Source organism: Armigeres subalbatus, unplaced genomic scaffold (assembly GCF_024139115.2).
Source record: "Armigeres subalbatus isolate Guangzhou_Male unplaced genomic scaffold, GZ_Asu_2 Contig1310, whole genome shotgun sequence".
NCBI classification, from domain to species: domain Eukaryota; kingdom Metazoa; phylum Arthropoda; class Insecta; order Diptera; family Culicidae; genus Armigeres; species Armigeres subalbatus.
The window spans coordinates 265,132-281,736 of NW_026942078.1; the positions used below are offsets into that span (position 1 = coordinate 265,132).

At 41.1% G+C, this 16,605-nt stretch overlaps 2 protein-coding genes across 3 annotated transcripts in view; one reads left to right on the forward strand and one right to left on the reverse strand.

The window, feature by feature from the left end:
- Positions 1-11,874: 11,874 nt before the first annotated feature.
- On the reverse strand, positions 11,875-13,621 carry LOC134202649 (serine/threonine-protein phosphatase Pgam5, mitochondrial-like). Of its 2 annotated transcripts, none has more exons than XM_062677673.1 (3): positions 13,258-13,621; positions 12,698-13,094; positions 11,875-12,299 (listed from the first exon to the last, which is right to left on the reverse strand). In XM_062677673.1, the coding sequence occupies exons 1-3, from the start codon at positions 13,428-13,430 to the stop codon at positions 12,021-12,023; spliced, it is 849 nt and encodes a 282-aa protein (XP_062533657.1). In that variant the 5' UTR covers positions 13,431-13,621; the 3' UTR covers positions 11,875-12,020. The 2 variants fall into 2 exon arrangements, with proteins under 2 accessions (XP_062533657.1, XP_062533655.1); XM_062677671.1 differs by having other exon boundaries at positions 11,875-12,302.
- A 1,049-nt stretch (positions 13,622-14,670) lies between these two features.
- LOC134202627 (ubiquitin conjugation factor E4 B-like) overlaps positions 14,671-16,605 on the forward strand; it is a 39,457-nt gene continuing 37,522 nt past the window's right edge. The window contains exon 1 of the mRNA XM_062677642.1: positions 14,671-15,450. Within this exon, the coding sequence (XP_062533626.1) occupies positions 15,237-15,450 (214 nt within the window). The 5' untranslated portion in view covers positions 14,671-15,236. The remainder of the gene's footprint in view (positions 15,451-16,605) is intronic.

Below are 16,605 nucleotides of genomic sequence, written 5' to 3' on the forward strand. Positions count from 1 at the left end.
CTTGTGTGATAGCAAAAGGCGGAAATGAGGACAATTCACTCTAAATTAGGCCATCTTCAAAAGATGTACCTAATGGCAATAACTGGTGAGTTCTCTTCGACTCCCACGGCTGCTCTCGAGGTTCTTTTCGACGTTGTCCCACTACACATACATCTCAAACAAGAAGCACTTTCTTGTACTTACCGATTATGGGTTCTCGGTTTCATGGAAGAGAATCCTGTAAACCGCAGTTCTACACACACTTCGTTGTTACAACTCATGGTTGATTGGGACAGAACAGTCCTCGCTCCAAGTGATCTCACACTCGCTAGTAGTTTTCCTTATAAGACATTTTCAACACAATTCCCCTCGCGGGATGAGTGGACATCTGGCTATTTGGAGAGAAGTATGTCGGACAGCATTGTTTGTTATACTGACGGCTCCTTCTTCGAAGGTAGAGCGGGTGCAGGTGTCTACTCGCGTGAGCTAAGATTGGAACAGTCCCACTCACTGGGTAGACACTGCACTGTCTTTCAAGCGGAAATATTTGCCATTATGTGTGGAGTGCAATCCGCACTGCAGAAGCACATAATAAGCAAAGTAATATACTTCTGTTCAGATAGTCAAGCAGCTATCAAAGCCCTCGCTTCGGCCAACTCAAGGTCGAAGTTAGTAATCGCATGTCGAACTCAAATAGAGGAACTGAATTCAGTTAATACATTGCACCTTATATGGGTACCTGGCCATTCTTCCATAGCTGGAAACGAATTGGCTGATGAGTTAGCTCGCACTGGAGCATCACAAGACTTTTTTGGTCCTGAGCCAGTTATTCCAATATCTAAGTGTTGGGTGAAGCGTTTTATTAGCTCTTGGGCTGTCACTCAGCACAAGCGGTATTGGAGTAGTTTGGATTCATGTCAACAAACAATATTGTATATCCGAGAGCCATCTCCGGTAATAGCTAACTATTTAGCTAATCTGTCTAAACAGAATTGCAGTGTCTTAGTCAAGGCCTTGACAGGTCACTGTCGACTAAACTATCACATGGCAAATATTCAACGTGTTGAATAATTTCTCTATGATGGTTGTGAATCTGATTATGAAACTTTTTAACATCTGATATGTAATTGCCCAGTTTATGCGCAATTGCGTTTCCAAATATTTGGTGAACACTTACTAAGCCTGAACCTGAACCTTCAAAGTATTCTTTTGTTCATAGCCCGTGGTGGTAAGGAGCTATGAGCTTTTGTACGTGTATACGTTGTATACCCTCTTCAAGGGTCCCTTTCCCAAACTACTCATTTTTCTCCCATCCATATTCGTTTCCCTTTTTGTTCATTTCTTTTTTCGTCAGGTGCGTGATGAGAAAGGCTGTGAAGGCGATGGCACAAATCTCCCGAATTGAGGTGAACGTGCCCCTGGAGCCGACGTTCTGATACCTGATACCTTGCTGAATGAAGTTCTTAATACCACCCGAAGCTAGGGAGTGAATGCTAGTAATGGACCCCCCCCCCCTCCTTTGTGTGCTAGTAATGGATCCTGTGGCATATTTACATTTACAAATTAGTTAATATAACGGAATTTCTGCTTAAAAAATGTATGGAACTGCTGTTCTGTTACATGAAGCAACTTCACCCGACGCGTAATTTGTAGTTTGTGGACGCTCCCTGAGAGCTCTTTATCCTTTTTGGTTAATTTATTTAACAAATGTTTTCAATTGGCATACTTCCCAGATTATTGGGCAAACGCCAAAGAGAGGGGAAACAAGGAAACGAAAAAAAAGTCCAAAATGGAAATAATTGCATGAAAAATTTGGAATTTTTATGGAAAATTGTAGCAAAGAATGTTAAGAGAAAGTAAAGAATATAAATATTTGTAACATGTTTAACCAGTAATGATTATCATTACCAAGATTTGGGTGGAGGAAGTTTTGCCGCAGGAGTGTATGGAAGGTGTCGTTTGTCCCATCTACAAAAAGAACGATAAGCTGGATTGTAGCAACTACCGCGCAATCACATTGCTGAACGCCGCCTCTCAAGCAGCACAAGTCAGACTAAAATGGTTGCAGCAACTTTAACTGATTCAATACGGATGGGTCATATATGACCCAAGATGAAAATCAGCTGTCAAAAATCAGTTTTAAGAGATAGAGCCTTGCTTTCTTCAGCAAAAATGTTCAAAATTAACTGTTCCATCCTGGAAAAATATTGCCCATGTCAGGTTATGGTCACTATGATGATCTAGAGCATCCAAACTATCCTTGAGTTCTAATTTTGATGTTCTAAGGAATCAACACCATTTTTTACCACATTCTGATTAAATAATTGAAATTGAAATGCTTTATGATAATATCCCGCGCCTGTCCAGCGGTATAACAGATCTTTTCCAATATCTACGATACTCCAAACAGTTCTTGAACTCAGATCTTAATATTCAAATCGGTCAACAAAAAGATCTACGATGTCCCCACTATTTTTATGAGTAGGAACAGCTCCACGGTTCCTCATTCCTCACACCATAACAGACACACCACAGAATTTGTTCGGCATCTACGGCACTCCAAACTATCCTTGAGTACAGATCTTAATATTCAAATCGATCAACATGCAGATCTTCGACGTCCCTACTAGCTTTATTAGTTGGAATAGCTCCAGAGTTCCTCATTACACCATTACAGACACACCACAGAATTCCTTCGACATCTACGGCACTCCAAACTATCCTTGAGTACAGATCTTAATGTTCAAATCGATCAACATGCAGATCTTCAATGTCCCCACTAGTTTTATGAGTTCGAATAGCTCCAGAGTTCCTCATTACACCATTACAGACACACCACAGAATTCCTTCGATATCTACGGCACTCCAAACTATCCTTGAGTACAGATCTTAATATTCAAATCGATCAACATGCAGATCTTCGATGTCCCCACTAGTTATGAGTTGGAATAGCTCCAGGATACCTCATAACACCATTACAGACACACCACAGAATTCGTTCGACATCTACGACACTCCAAACTATCCTGTAGATCAGATCTTAATATTCAAATCGAACAACATGAAGATCTTCGATGTCCCCACTAGTTTTATGAGGTGGAACAGCTCCGCGATACCTCGTAACACCATTACAGGCACACCAGAGTTCGTTCGACATCTATGGCACTCCAAGCTATCCTTGAGTACAGGTCTTAATATTTAAATCGATCAACATGAAGATCTTCGATGTCCCCACTAGTTTTATGAGTTGGAATAGCTCCACGGGATTTCGTGACACCATTATAGCAACATCACAGAATTCGTTTGACATCTACGACACTCCAGCTGTCTTTGAGCGCAGATCCTAATATTCAAAACGATCCACATGAAGATCTTTGATGTCTAAACTATTTTTACGAGATGGAATAGCTCCATGGACGGTACACAATTAGATATACACCACAGAATTTGTTGAACATGTACGACACTCCAAACTCCAAACAAGCTCAGATCCCTATTTCCAAATCGATCAACTAGAAGATCTTTGATGTCCCCACTATTTTTATGAGTTGGAATAGCTCTATGAGACTTCATTACACCGTTATAAATACATAACAGAATTCGTTGAACATCTATTATACTCCAAACTATCCATGAGTACAGATCAGAATATTCAAAACGATTAACATGGAGATCTTTGATGTCTCAACTATTTTTATGAGTTGTAATAGCTCCACGGGATTTGGTTACACGATTATAGACATGCCACAGAATTTGCTCGACATCTACGACACTCCAAACTGTCTTTGAGCTCAGATCCCACTATTTCTATGAGTGGAAATAGCTCCACGGGACTTCGATACACCATTATAGACGCATTATAGAATTCGTTGAACATGTACTTGTCGTACTTGTCCAAATTGTCCATGAGTTCAATTCTTTATATTCAAATCGATCAACAAGAAGATGTACGATGGTCTAGCATGAATTTACCGCCAAAAATTGTATGATGAAGGACATCTAGAGAAGATCGATATAGTACGTCATACGGAACAATTACCATTTTCAACACTCCTCTCCCCTTCGCCACTTTGCCACTTTGCCACTTCTTGTAATGAAACTCTAGTTTTTTTTATTATTCGTCACGCTGCCCAGACCCCTCGTCACAATAAGGATGTGACGCACTTTGTGAATAACCACCTTACACAAATTTCATCAATAATGAGAGCATTTCTCGAAAAAAAAACAATGACCTGTTACCTGTTAGTCTACTAAATATTTTTTCGATTTCGATCCCTTTTGGTACACTGCTTTCAAAAAGTTTACTCCTAGTGTACTGCATGTTTGCAGCAGTGTACCAGAGCTTAACGTGTCGATTCGAAAGTTTTACTGAAGCACCTTCTGTTGATGATCTCGCAGAATCACATCAAATGGTGGTAGAGAAACTGAGAGAGATATTTTTTTGAGCAACATGTTTTAGCTATTACATTTAATTCATTTTGGGATAAGTATGGAGAAAAGCGATTGAAATGAAATTTTGTGATATTATTCATACGTAAATTACTTTACTCTTACATATAAATGTTAGTCTTAGTAACATCCACTTCCGTGCAATACTGAAACCAATTATATTGTCGATTGAATGTGTTGCGAGCTTTATTCAGTTCTTGGTACGCAATCCTCATTTATTGGTTAGACTGTCATCTCATGATACCCCTTGGTGGTTTCAATACGTATAGAAATGGTAAACACTTGGGTAAACATATCGTATAAAATATATAATATGTATAATAAGTATGAAACAAGTAAGTATGAGAGTACCAACGCCTTCAGGGTGCAACTTACCCTAATTCTGATTATGGAGTCTCAATAATTCACATGTACAGCCCAGCCGGTCATCAAGAGATGCCGTGGTACCCGTAGACCAAGCTTTATTTTATAACACTATTGACGATAGAAGGAACGAAAAAATTGTGGATGCGATGTTTGTGATCACAATAACACGTTTTTTTTTACGAACGTAGGGGAGACTGGGTAGACTTGATCCCCTTTTCTGATTTCCGATGTATCACAGCCAAAAATAAATAAACATACGCGATTTCCACACAGACTCTCTAAGAAATATAGTATTTAACTTTACTGATGTATGACAGTCCTTAAATTATTGTTGTTATTGACACACAATAGATTTTTTATAGAGTGCTGTCAAAAATCCACTTTTAAAATATTCGGGGGAAATTGATCCCTCTCCAAGAACTTGCTTTGATAAAATTAGAGAGGTGCCCTAATAAAAAAGTCCAATAGAATTACAATAGAAATTATTGTAACAATACGATAAGTTTAATTGTTATTACAATAAACTCTATTGTTGCTCACAATAGAATAACAATTAAGAATATTGTTTGCCACCATACATCTTATTGTAAATGGCAGTTTTACAATAGAAATTAGGGTTTGTTAGTTACCGTAACAATAAAAAAAATCGCAAATTTCTCGAATAAATTTTGCAATTACAATAGAATTTATTGTTATTCTATTGTCAACATTTTTCTGTCAATAGATTTTATTGTACGTTTATTGGAACAACAATAAGGCAATTTAATTGGTACAATAGAAGAACACTAGAATTGATTGTTCCTCAATAAAATGTATTGTAATTTAATGATATTTTAATGTAATTCTATTGTATTTTCTATTCGGGTGCTCTCAGATTTTTTAAATATTTTTCCTTCAAAATACACGCAATTTTCGAATTGCTGTGCGTATACATGAACGAATTTGGTTATTGAATTCGACAGCACATGTAATTTTAAAATTTGGGGAGACTTGATCCATTTTCTATGATATTTACGCAATACGTAATTTTTCCTGCCAACACTTCATCAAATCTGTCAAATCTACAAAAAATTAGAAGCCTGAGAACAGATTTTTTTTTTGTTTTTGTATTTTTTCGCCAAATTTTTGTATGGGTGACTAATGGAGGATCAAGTGTCCCCATATTGAGGCAATAACTTCAAATCCAAATATCCTAAAACTTTGATGGAATGTTGACATTTTCATCAGTACAAATCATTAAGCACATATATGGCTTTGTGCTGTGAAAAATCGAAAGCATTTGGTCATTGTTATGAAAAGTTACTCTAATTTTACGTGCCCAATAAAAAAATCTTTTGGAAGGTACAAATCGCCCTGCAGAATAAATAAGGTTGTCAATCCAAAAAATAACTCACCGCATAAAGGTCATTTGTCTAGAGGATCTATACTAAAAAATACGCTAGAAAAAAACTACTTTAGTTCTCGATAAAACAGGGGGTGATCAAGTCCCCGGGGATAAAGTCTACCCACCTTCCCCTACGTATTGTGTACGTAATGATGTCCATTTGAGCAATTCCAACTAACAAGATTTTTATATAAAGGTGTAATGATGTTCCATGATGGTTCTCCAACTAACAAACAAGCTTCAGAATCCATGTATTACTCTGTTGGTTTTTTAGACCTCCAATATCTGAACTCATGTATGGCGCCGTAAATATTCCGGGAATGTTTATTTATTTATCATCAGACTAAGGCCGGAGTGGCCTGTGCTGCACATAAAAGACTTCTCCATTCAGCTCGGTTCATGGCTGCACTTCGCCAACCACGCAGTCTGCGGAGAGTCCGCAAGTCGTCCTCCACCTGATCGATCCACCTTGCCCGCTGTGCACCTCGCCTTCTTGTTCCCGTCGGATCGTTGTCGAGAACCATTTTCACCGGATTACTGTCCGACATTCTGGCTACGTGCCCGGCCCACCGCAGTCTTCCGATTTTCGCGGTGTGAACGATGGATGGTTCTCCCAACAGCTGATGCAACTCGTGGTTCATTCGCCTCCTCCACGTACCGTCCGCCATCTGCACCCCACCATAGATGGTACGCAACACTTTCCTTTCAAAAACTCCTAGTGCGCGTTGGTCCTCCACGAGCATCGTCCAGGTCTCGTGTCCGTAGAGAACTACCGGTCTTATAAGCGTTTTGTAGATAGTCAGTTTGGTACGGCGGCGAACTCTATTCGATCGGAGCGTCTTGCGGAGTCCAAAGTACGTACGATTTCCAGCCACTATGCGTCTCCGAATTTCTCTGCTGGTATCGTTATCGGCGGTCACCAGTGAGCCCAAGTACACGAATTCTTCAACCACCTCGATTTCATCACCACCGATAGAAACTCGTGGTGGGTGGCTCACATTGAACTCTCTTGAGCCTCTTCCTATCATGTACTTCGTCTTCGACGTGTTGATGACTAGTCCAATCCGTTTAGCTTCGCTTTTCAGTCTGATGTAGGCTTCCTCCATCCTCTCAAAGTTACGTGCCATGATATCAATGTCGTCGGCGAAACCAAATAACTGGACGGACTTCGTGAAAATCGTACCACTCGTGTCAATCCCTGCCCTTCGTATTACTCCTCCAAAGCGATGTTGAATAGCAGACACGAAAGACCATCACCTTGCCGTAACCCTCTACGCGTTTCGAAGGGACTCGAGAATGCCCCTGAAACTCGAACTACGCACATCACCCGATCCATCGTCGCCTTGATCAACCGTATCAGTTTATCCGGAAATCCGTTTTCGTGCATTAGCTGCCATAGCTGGTCCCGATCGATTGTATCATATGCGGCTTTGAAGTCGATAAATAGATGATGTGGGCACGTTGTATTCGCGGCATTTCTGCAATACCTGACGTATGGCGAACACCTGGTCTGTGGTAGAGCGTTCACCCATAAATCCCGCCTGGTACTGCCCCACGAACTCTCTTGCAATTGGTGTTAGTCGGCGGCATAAAATTTGGGAGAGTACCATGTAGGCGGCGTTCAGCAATGTGATTGCGCGGTAGTTGCTACAATCCAGCTTATCGCCCTTTTGTAGATGGGACACGACACCTTCCATCCACTCCTGCGGCAGAACCTCATCCTCCCAAACCTTGGTAATCACCCAGTGCAGCGCTCTAGCCAGTGCTTCACCACCGTGTTTAAACAGCTCTCCTGGTAGTTGGTCAACTCCAGGGGCTTTGTTGTTTTTCAGCCGGCCGATCTCCTCCTGGATTTCCTGGAGATTCGGAGCCGGAAGTCGCATGTCCTGCGCGCGTGCTCCTAGGTTCATTACCATACCGCTACCGTTGTCTGCCATATCGCCATTCAGGTGCTCTTCGTAGTACTGCCTCCACCTTTGGATCACCTCACGCTCGTTCGTAAGAAGGTTCCCGTTTATGTCCTTACACATATCGGGCTATGGCACGTGGCCCTTACGTGAACGGTTCAACTTCTCATAGAACTTTCGTGCGTTATTAGCGCGGTACAGTTCCTCCGTCTCTTCACGGTCTCGATCTTCCTGCTAGCGCTTTTTCCTCCGGAAAATTGAGTTTTGTCTGTTCCGCGCCCGTTTGTATCGTGCCTCGTTGGCCCTCGTGCGGTGTTGCAGCAATCTCGCCCATGCTGCATTCTTCTCCTCAACTAACTGCTCACATTCGCCGTCATACCAGTCGTTTCTCTGATCCGGAGCCACCGTGCCTAGTGCAGCGGTTACGGTGATTCCAATGGCGGATCGAATATCTCTCCAGCCATCTTCAAGAGATGCTGCGCCTAGCTGCTCTTCCGTTGGGAGTGCCACTTCCAGCTGCTGCGCGTAGTCTTGGGCTAGTCTACCGTCTTGTAGCCGCCCAATGTTAAGCCGCGGCGGACGACTCCGACGCGTGTTGAACACCGTCGAGAGTTTTGAGCGCAGACATACTGCGACGAGGTAGTGGTCGGATTCAATATTCGCACTGCGGTAAGTGCGTACGTTCGTGATGTCGGAGAAGAATTTACCGTCGATTAGAACGTGGTCGATTTGGTTTTCCGTTACTTGATTAGGTGATTTCCATGTGGCCTTGTGGATATTCTTGCGGGGAAGAAAGTGCTTCGGACTACCATTCCGCGGGAGGCTGCGAAGTTTATGCATCGTTGGCCGTTGTCGTTCGATACGGTATGCAGACTATCCGGTCCGATGACCGGTCTATACATTTCCTCCCTTCCTACCTGAGCGTTCATGTCACCGATGACGATTTTGACCGGGATTTTTTTCCGGGAATGTTATGATTTGTATATACTGGTATATTGATGTCCCATGGGATTTCTACAACTGACACACACACTGAGGATCCTATGGTTCACTCTGTTGGCCTCGTAGACCTCCAATATCTGAGCTCAAAAATCGTTTGGAGTACCGTAGATATTCTTGGAATGTTTCAATTTTCATATACTGGTGTAATGATGTCTCATGGGGTTTTTACAACCCACACATAAACTGAGTTGCCTTTGAATCACTCTGTTGGTCTTGTAGACCCCCAAGATCTAAATTCAAGAATGATTTGGAGTACCGTAGATACTCTGGGTATATTGTATTTTGTATATACTGGTGTAATGATGTTCTTTGGGGCTTCTACAACTAACACACAAGCTCGGAAATCAATGAATCACTCTGTTGTTCTTAAAGACCTCCATTATCTGAACTCAATAATGATTTTGATTCCCCCAGGAGCTCTGGGAATGCTGTTATTTGCATATTCTGGTGTAATGATGTCCCAAGGGGTTGCTCCAACTAACGTACAAGCTCAGGACCCTATGAATCACTCTGCTGGTGTTGTAGAACTTCAAGATCTGAACTCAAGAAGGGTTTGGAGTACCGTAGCTATTCTGGGAATGTGGATGTTTTTATATATTGACATAATTACGTCCCATGTGGTTTTTACAACTAACACACAAGCTCAGGAACCTATCAATCACTCTGTTGGTCTTGTAGGCCTCCAAGATCTAAACTTAAGAATTGTTTGGAGTACCGTAGATATTCTGGGAATCTTGTATTTTGTATATACTGCTGTAATAATGTTCCATGGGGCTCCTCCAACTATTACACAAGCTCGGGAACCTATGAATTGCTCTGTTGATCTTGTAGACCTCCAAGATCTGAACTAAAGAATAGTTTGTAGTACCGTTTATGTTTTGGTAACACTGCGATTTGATAAAAATAGTTTAATTATATCTCAAGTAGCATGCCAACTTCAAATTAGGATTGAGGCCCCGTAAAACGCTTTGTTGTTTATGTAGATCATCAAGATCTGAACTCAAGGAAGGTTTGGAAGCCCTAGATCTCAAAAAAAAAAATTACCCCATATTTCTACTTTTTCATGGTTTGCATACATTTTTGAAGCAGAATGTCCAAAATTTATATTGAAATACGACGAAAAAAAATCCGGAATCGGTTAAACGGAAGACTGGAAGAATAGAAATGACCATAAACTCTGCGACCTACACCAATGATGTCGATGTTCTCCGCAAAACCGTATGCTGCCTTGGAGTTTGTCAGCAAGTTGTATTCCAGGAATTGATTAAGAATTTGTCGCAGAGTAAACATCTGGTACGTCGTTGATCGTCCGTCGAACCTGTTTGATATTCTCAAACGGACGCATTCTGCTAAACAGAATTCGGGAGATTACCTTGTAGGCAGGGATCGTCTTAATACTCAGAGCTGTTCAAAAAAATGTTCGTGCAGAACACACCTTCGGGTGCGCGTCTCTCAAATTGTTCGAGCTAAAGAGCCGAAGGTGCTCTTCTGTTGCATGCGAGTCAAAGGCTGCACTACCCTTCCGGGTAGGCCACATTGTGCATTTAAAATTAATTAAAAAAATTGAAATCGTATCAAATGCCCACCAAGCAATGGAAGGATTTGATTTGATTTGTATGTTTCCTTTACAACATTGTAAGGTTGTGTATTTGCAGATAATTGGAACTCATTTATGCAGTTTCTTAATTTTCATACTTCAGAAATTAATAAAAGATGACTGAAATTAAATATTTACTTTGGACGGTCAGAGATAGGGGAAGGGGGGGCAATATGCCCTAGCTAAGCAAACACTGCTCTATTGTCTTATTTGTAACGCTATTCATGGTTATTTTTACATTATGCATCAGTTAAACAAGATAGCTAGTTGATGTCATTCAAAAATTGTCAAAAATCTCAATCATATTGATAATATTCACATTTCAAAAAAGTGGTGATAATCTGTTGCCGGAAAACTCATGAGGCAAAACGCCTTTTAGCTGGCAGCTCCTAGGGAACAAAGTACCACGCGTCGGCGAATCAGCATTCTAGTATGGATAGTCCGTGGAGACGCAAGTACTTTGTAGGTTATTGCCACTAGGGCGTTTTGCCTCGCCAAAATGTTAGATGTTTCTTCAAAATGTGGAAATTTTCGGTTTTTCCGACCTTCCCATGCACTATTTTGAAACTTTCTTCGCCTATCCTACATCATTTTAGATCTAGTTTTGTTACGGACATATTAATGACGGTAAATATGAGGGAAACCACAAAAGGCGTTTTGCATCGGGGGGGCGTTTTGGGGCCTCTTCCCCTAATTGACCTTCCCGTCAACATTTTTATTCACTCAATCGATGATTTATTTTATTTAAGGTCAACTCCTCAAAGAACCCGTATTTGTTAACGCCTCCTAAGTATTTTTTAAATAAAAACAAAAAATGGAATAAGTACTATTTTTTTAAGATTTGGCCTAACATTTGCCCGACTTCGAATGAACATTTGGTGAATTTTTCAGGTGTAGACCTAGCTACGGACACGAGACCTGGAAAATGTTCTAGAAGGACCAAGGAGCTTTTCTATCAAAATGCTGGGTACCATATGTGGTGGATTGTAGATGGGAGACGGTACATAAAGGAGGGAATAAAAAACCATGAGTTGAATCATCTGTTGCCAGAAACATATGCATTAAAAACTTATCCAACAAGAAACTCAGTAAAAAATTAAATGAAACAGCAATAACTCGTGTTATGTCAAGTGAAGATCTTCTACTGGGTCAGTGTGGCAGTCATCGCATTAAATTTTCTAAATACTACATACTATACTTTGCACTACTCACTGTACAATTCATAATTTTATAGACGTTTTCAATATAATACTTTAGAATGACCTGAATTTTATTGCCTTTAAGTAACGTTTTAGTTTGAACTTTTTTTCAGTACAATTAATCAAGATAGTCAAACTTACCTACTCAGCATCTCCCGAGGCATATGGCCAGTCTCGCCAAGGGTCCGCAGAGTCACCCTACCGTCATCCAAAATCGATATCCACGTCAGTGAGGCATGGCCGAGCGATATCCTCAGCCAAGCCTCCGGTGGCAGCTGCAAAGCTCGGCATACAAAGTACCGAATTACGTTGGCGTGGCACACAATCAGGGTGTAAGTGTCCTGCTTCTGATCCGGATCCGCTCGATGAAAATACTTCCGGAAAGCGGCTTCGATACGCGCTCCGTCTTCGAAGAACTGCTACAAAAGTGCAACTTTTAGATCATCTTATCAAGGCAGGTGTTTTAAGGATTGACTTGAGTGCATGCTTGATGTTTTCTAAATTACTGATTGTTTAAATTTTTCCGATTCTTCTATCAACAAGAGGATTATCTTTTTTCCAATTGGGAACGGGAACTGACTGGGTCTTTAAACTATCCAAGTTATTGGCTCAATTCCATGTTGATTACTAATTTAAAATATAGACATGATTACTAATTTAAATATAGTCTATATTTAAAATATAGACTAATTTAAAATATAGACAAAACATTTAAAACCAAAAATAAGAGTAAAGGAAGAGACTAGAGGAAAAAGAATGGAGATGTTACTGGCGAAACAATTTACTGGAAAATGGTACACCTGAATTCACTTACCGAAGCCTCTGGCCGCCAATGTCCAACCGGCGGCTCTGGAGGGACCGGTGCGCCCTCCTCCAACAGAGAATCGTCATACATCTTCAACTCAGGCAATGAAATAGACATAATTTTGGCAGTTTCTTGAGCTCGAGTCATCGTCGAGCGAACGATTTTATCGAACTCGATTCCTAAAACTTTCAGACGCTCTCCACTAATGGCAGCCTGCTTTCGGCCTTTCTCCGTCAAGAACCGTTCGAGGTCCGTCCGACCGTCCATGTTGTACTGACCGTGTCGTACCAAAATCAAATGCCGTACGACTTTGGATCTTTTCTTATCGAGCTTTTCATTGAAACGATTTTGAGCTGCAGGATCCGATAAGTCCGATGACGGCTTCACTAAACTTCTTGGATCCCGGCTGAAAAAATACAAAAATTGCAGCAAAATCATCATTTTGCAATTACAATGAAGACGATAGAAAGTTTAAAAGGTTTATTAATCGTTGCATGACAAATTTAGTGTAATCCGGAGACATTCCATTTGAGTTCTGAAAGTCTCGCAACACAACGAATTATACTCACTGGTCCCAATTGAAATCCCATTTGGCACAGTTGGATGGTTCAAAATTGGTGGTCCATGAATTAAATGCTTTCCGTTCATTGTAGGTGCGCTGTAGAAACCAAAATCCGGCAGCTCCGCCAGCCGCGACTATCGCCATCGAACCCACTTTCCTCATTCGCATACCAAGTCCCATATTTTACGCAGGACCTAATTCTATGAGCAATACTGGTAGAACCTTTCGAACAGTTTTCAAATACTTCCAAGTGGCTGGAAAAATTACTGAATTTTCACTAATTTATAGAATTTAAAATAATTGATAAATGCCGAATGCCGTCCTAAAACGTTGTTTCACACTTTCACTTTCATTTGCTGTGCTGCAACTGCAAAACAAAACAAACATTTCTAGCACGATTTTTGAAAAGATCCTAAGTAGAGTTTTCGAGGGACACAAAGAAAAATGAAAAAGCTTTGTAAATATATATACAGTATATATATCCCCCCGCTTATCCGGACCTCGCTAGTCCGACGACTCGTTAGTCCGGATCTCGCTAATTCGGAATTTTCCGGATTAAAAAGTATCAACACCCATTTAAACACATTATGCTGCCAGTTTTTAAATTCGTGCTGTGACTGTGATTTTGTCTTGGTTCATTTATATGGATTTGACAGTCGGATTAACGAGAGAAACCTCGATAGTCCGGCCATACATTTGTCGGATCAGCGGGGGGACACTGTACTTACACTTTTTTAGTCAAACAATGCATTGTATGGGTGAATTAGTCGATCAAAATGCTTCATTTTTTATATTAGTATGTTAAATAAATTAAATTTTAATAGTTTTTAAAGTATTTTTGTTGTAAAACAATACACTTTTAACGTTCAACAATGAAATTAAAGGTAAAACTTTGATGAATATAAAATCTTGAGAAGAACAATATTTTCATTGGATTTTTTTCTGTGTATTTACTTCAAGAAGACAGTAAACGCATCAAAACAAAGAATTCGGCAACCGATGGGCATTTCTTTTTGACAGCTGTTTGACAGCTGAATTTGACGCCCGAAGACGTAAAAAAAACGAAAGACGGAACCAAGATGAATACACAGCTAGGTGTTGCAATAGACTAACGCAAAATGAACTCCCCCAAGAAATTATGACGTTTGAGCGGGTCGCATAATGAACGCAAAATGAACTTTTGTTCGAGAAGACGACCCGCTCAAATGTCAAAATCCATCGGGTGAGTGAATTTCATGAACTCCTGCACAGGTCTATGTGCTCAGTTTGTGGAAGAGAAGAAGGCGGGGGTGAAAAATTCATTTTCAGTGCAAAACGACAACAAACCGGCTGGCTCTCCCATACTAAAATCCAAGATGGCTGAATCGTGAATTTGGCAGATTGGAACACCTAGTGGTGTATTCATCTTGGACGGAACCACGGAACGGTGCGTGGTGCTTCGTTTGCTGCTCTGCTTTGATGAGCGAAAGTGACTTGACAAAATTCAACATCATCCACAGAGTTTCTTCCTTTTTCGCTAGCAAAACTGCCGCTTGATTCACGGGAAAAGCAGTGCAAAATTGAACGCGTTTTGTGCGAAAGAAAACAACAAAGTGATAAATTTCCGGTTGCGCGTCGCTGAGCGAGGAAAAATCGATTCGTGGCTGCTTTCTGTGTACGACGAAGCAAATAGCAGTAACAAGAAGAAAACGTCGTCTGGCTACTACGACGAAAATTAAAAAAAAAAATCGCTAAAGATTAGTGACGTTTTCCATACTGTGGCCAAGTGTTCCGTTGTCTGTCGACGGTAATTGCGGAGAAGAGAAAACTCAAAAGAAAAATTTAACTTCGTGGGTCGATCGGCGGGCGACTGAACTTTGTGTACGAGTGTTTGCCATTTTAGCAAAACAAAGGCTTTTGTGTCGGTTTCATCGGGTCCCATTGGAGGAGGCAGGCAAAACGGCTTCAAAAGTGGAAATCCATCAAGCGAAGAGGAAGCAATCCGAAATGGAGCTCACACCGGAAGAGATTCGCGCCAGGCGTTTGCGGAAGTTGGAAACGGGAACTACCACCGGTGGTGGAGGTGGCAGATTGCTTGCTGGAGCAGGAGCGACGACGGCCGTCGTATCCTCGGACGGTCAGCAACAACAACAACAACATCAGCAGGATAGTTCGATGACTGAGGGCGAGGTCACTGCTGTAACGTCTTCCGGCCAAGGAGGTGAGTCAAGCAGATGGGTCAGGAAAAAATCCACACGGGCATTTGGTTTTGGAATACAGAATTTTGTCATTGCATGGCAGGGTTGGTAGTGGGAGTGTTCAAAGGGGCTTCGTAGATTGCCCTATGACGAATTTGGCTTGGAGGTCAAACAACTAACATCATGACTCAGGAGCATCTTTGTCATAGAAGTATGAGGCCTAAGTCTTACATAACGATGTGGTATTCTCAAGCTTCGTAAAAATATAAATTTATATGACTAAACGTTATTAGGAAGGAGGCTTGGAAATCCCGAAGTGCTTCACCAGAAAGCAATGTTAGTAATAACAAAATCAGCTGACTGTGTTATTCGCTACCAGCCCTGTTGAATTCATCTATTCGGGTCGAGCCAGATGCATCACAAAGCAGCATATAATGCTTTTCTCGGTGCGACTAAATTGATTTTCAATTTTGCTTCGTGCAATCGTCTGCCAGTCTGTTCGGACGTGATAGGGCGGGTGACCTACATTGCGATTAAGCACAGTTTGTGCAGTTTGTCAACCCAATTCTACTCCGCAGTGGCAGAAAATGTTGCTCTTAATGCGTTGTGCGGTTGTTGTTTTATGCTTTTGTTGTTTGTGGGTGTTTTCTCGTATATGGGATGGGTCATGTGCTATTTTGCTCGCGCGGGGAAAGAAGGAATTCTGCAAATTTTTCGACTCAAAAACAATACGTAGCGTATTTCGCATTGATATATGGTAGATATGGTTTACACGTGCGGTATGAGTGTAGGCCACCTTAGATGCGGAGAAGCACATTTTCCTTTTATTATTAATTTGTACGACGTACTAAAAATGTTACACTGTTTGCTTAATTTTAATACGTATTATTCGGGTGGTTGAAAAGAAGGAGTCATTTTTTTTGCATAATTATGGGCTAACGCTTGTCTTTGGTTCTAATGGGTTCTTTGAAACATTAAATATCTGAACTAGTTATGGCTTAAAAGAAGTTGTAATTCCTTCTTGGGTCTCCAGTAGCCTTGCGAGCAAAGGCGTAGGATTGCCAATCCGGAGATGGCGAGTTCGATTCACGGTCCGGTCTAGGATGTTTTCTTTTGGAAACTTTCTCGACACCCTGAGCATAGTGTATCCTTGTACTTGTCCTACAAGATACATACTC

What these genes read in the sequence shown, in the direction of transcription:
- LOC134202649 (XM_062677671.1), bottom strand. Translation starts at nt 13,430, where the DNA reads ATGGGACTTGGTATGCGAATGAGGAAAGTGGGTTCGATGGCGATAGTC. An exon ending in TGGGATTTCAATTGGGACCA is followed by an intron (nt 13,095 to 13,257) that starts GTGAGTATAATT and finishes GTATTTTTTCAG; the next exon opens with CCGGGATCCAAGAAGTTTAG. An exon ending in ATTGGCGGCCAGAGGCTTCG is followed by an intron (nt 12,303 to 12,697) that starts GTAAGTGAATTC and finishes GCACTTTTGTAG; the next exon opens with CAGTTCTTCGAAGACGGAGC.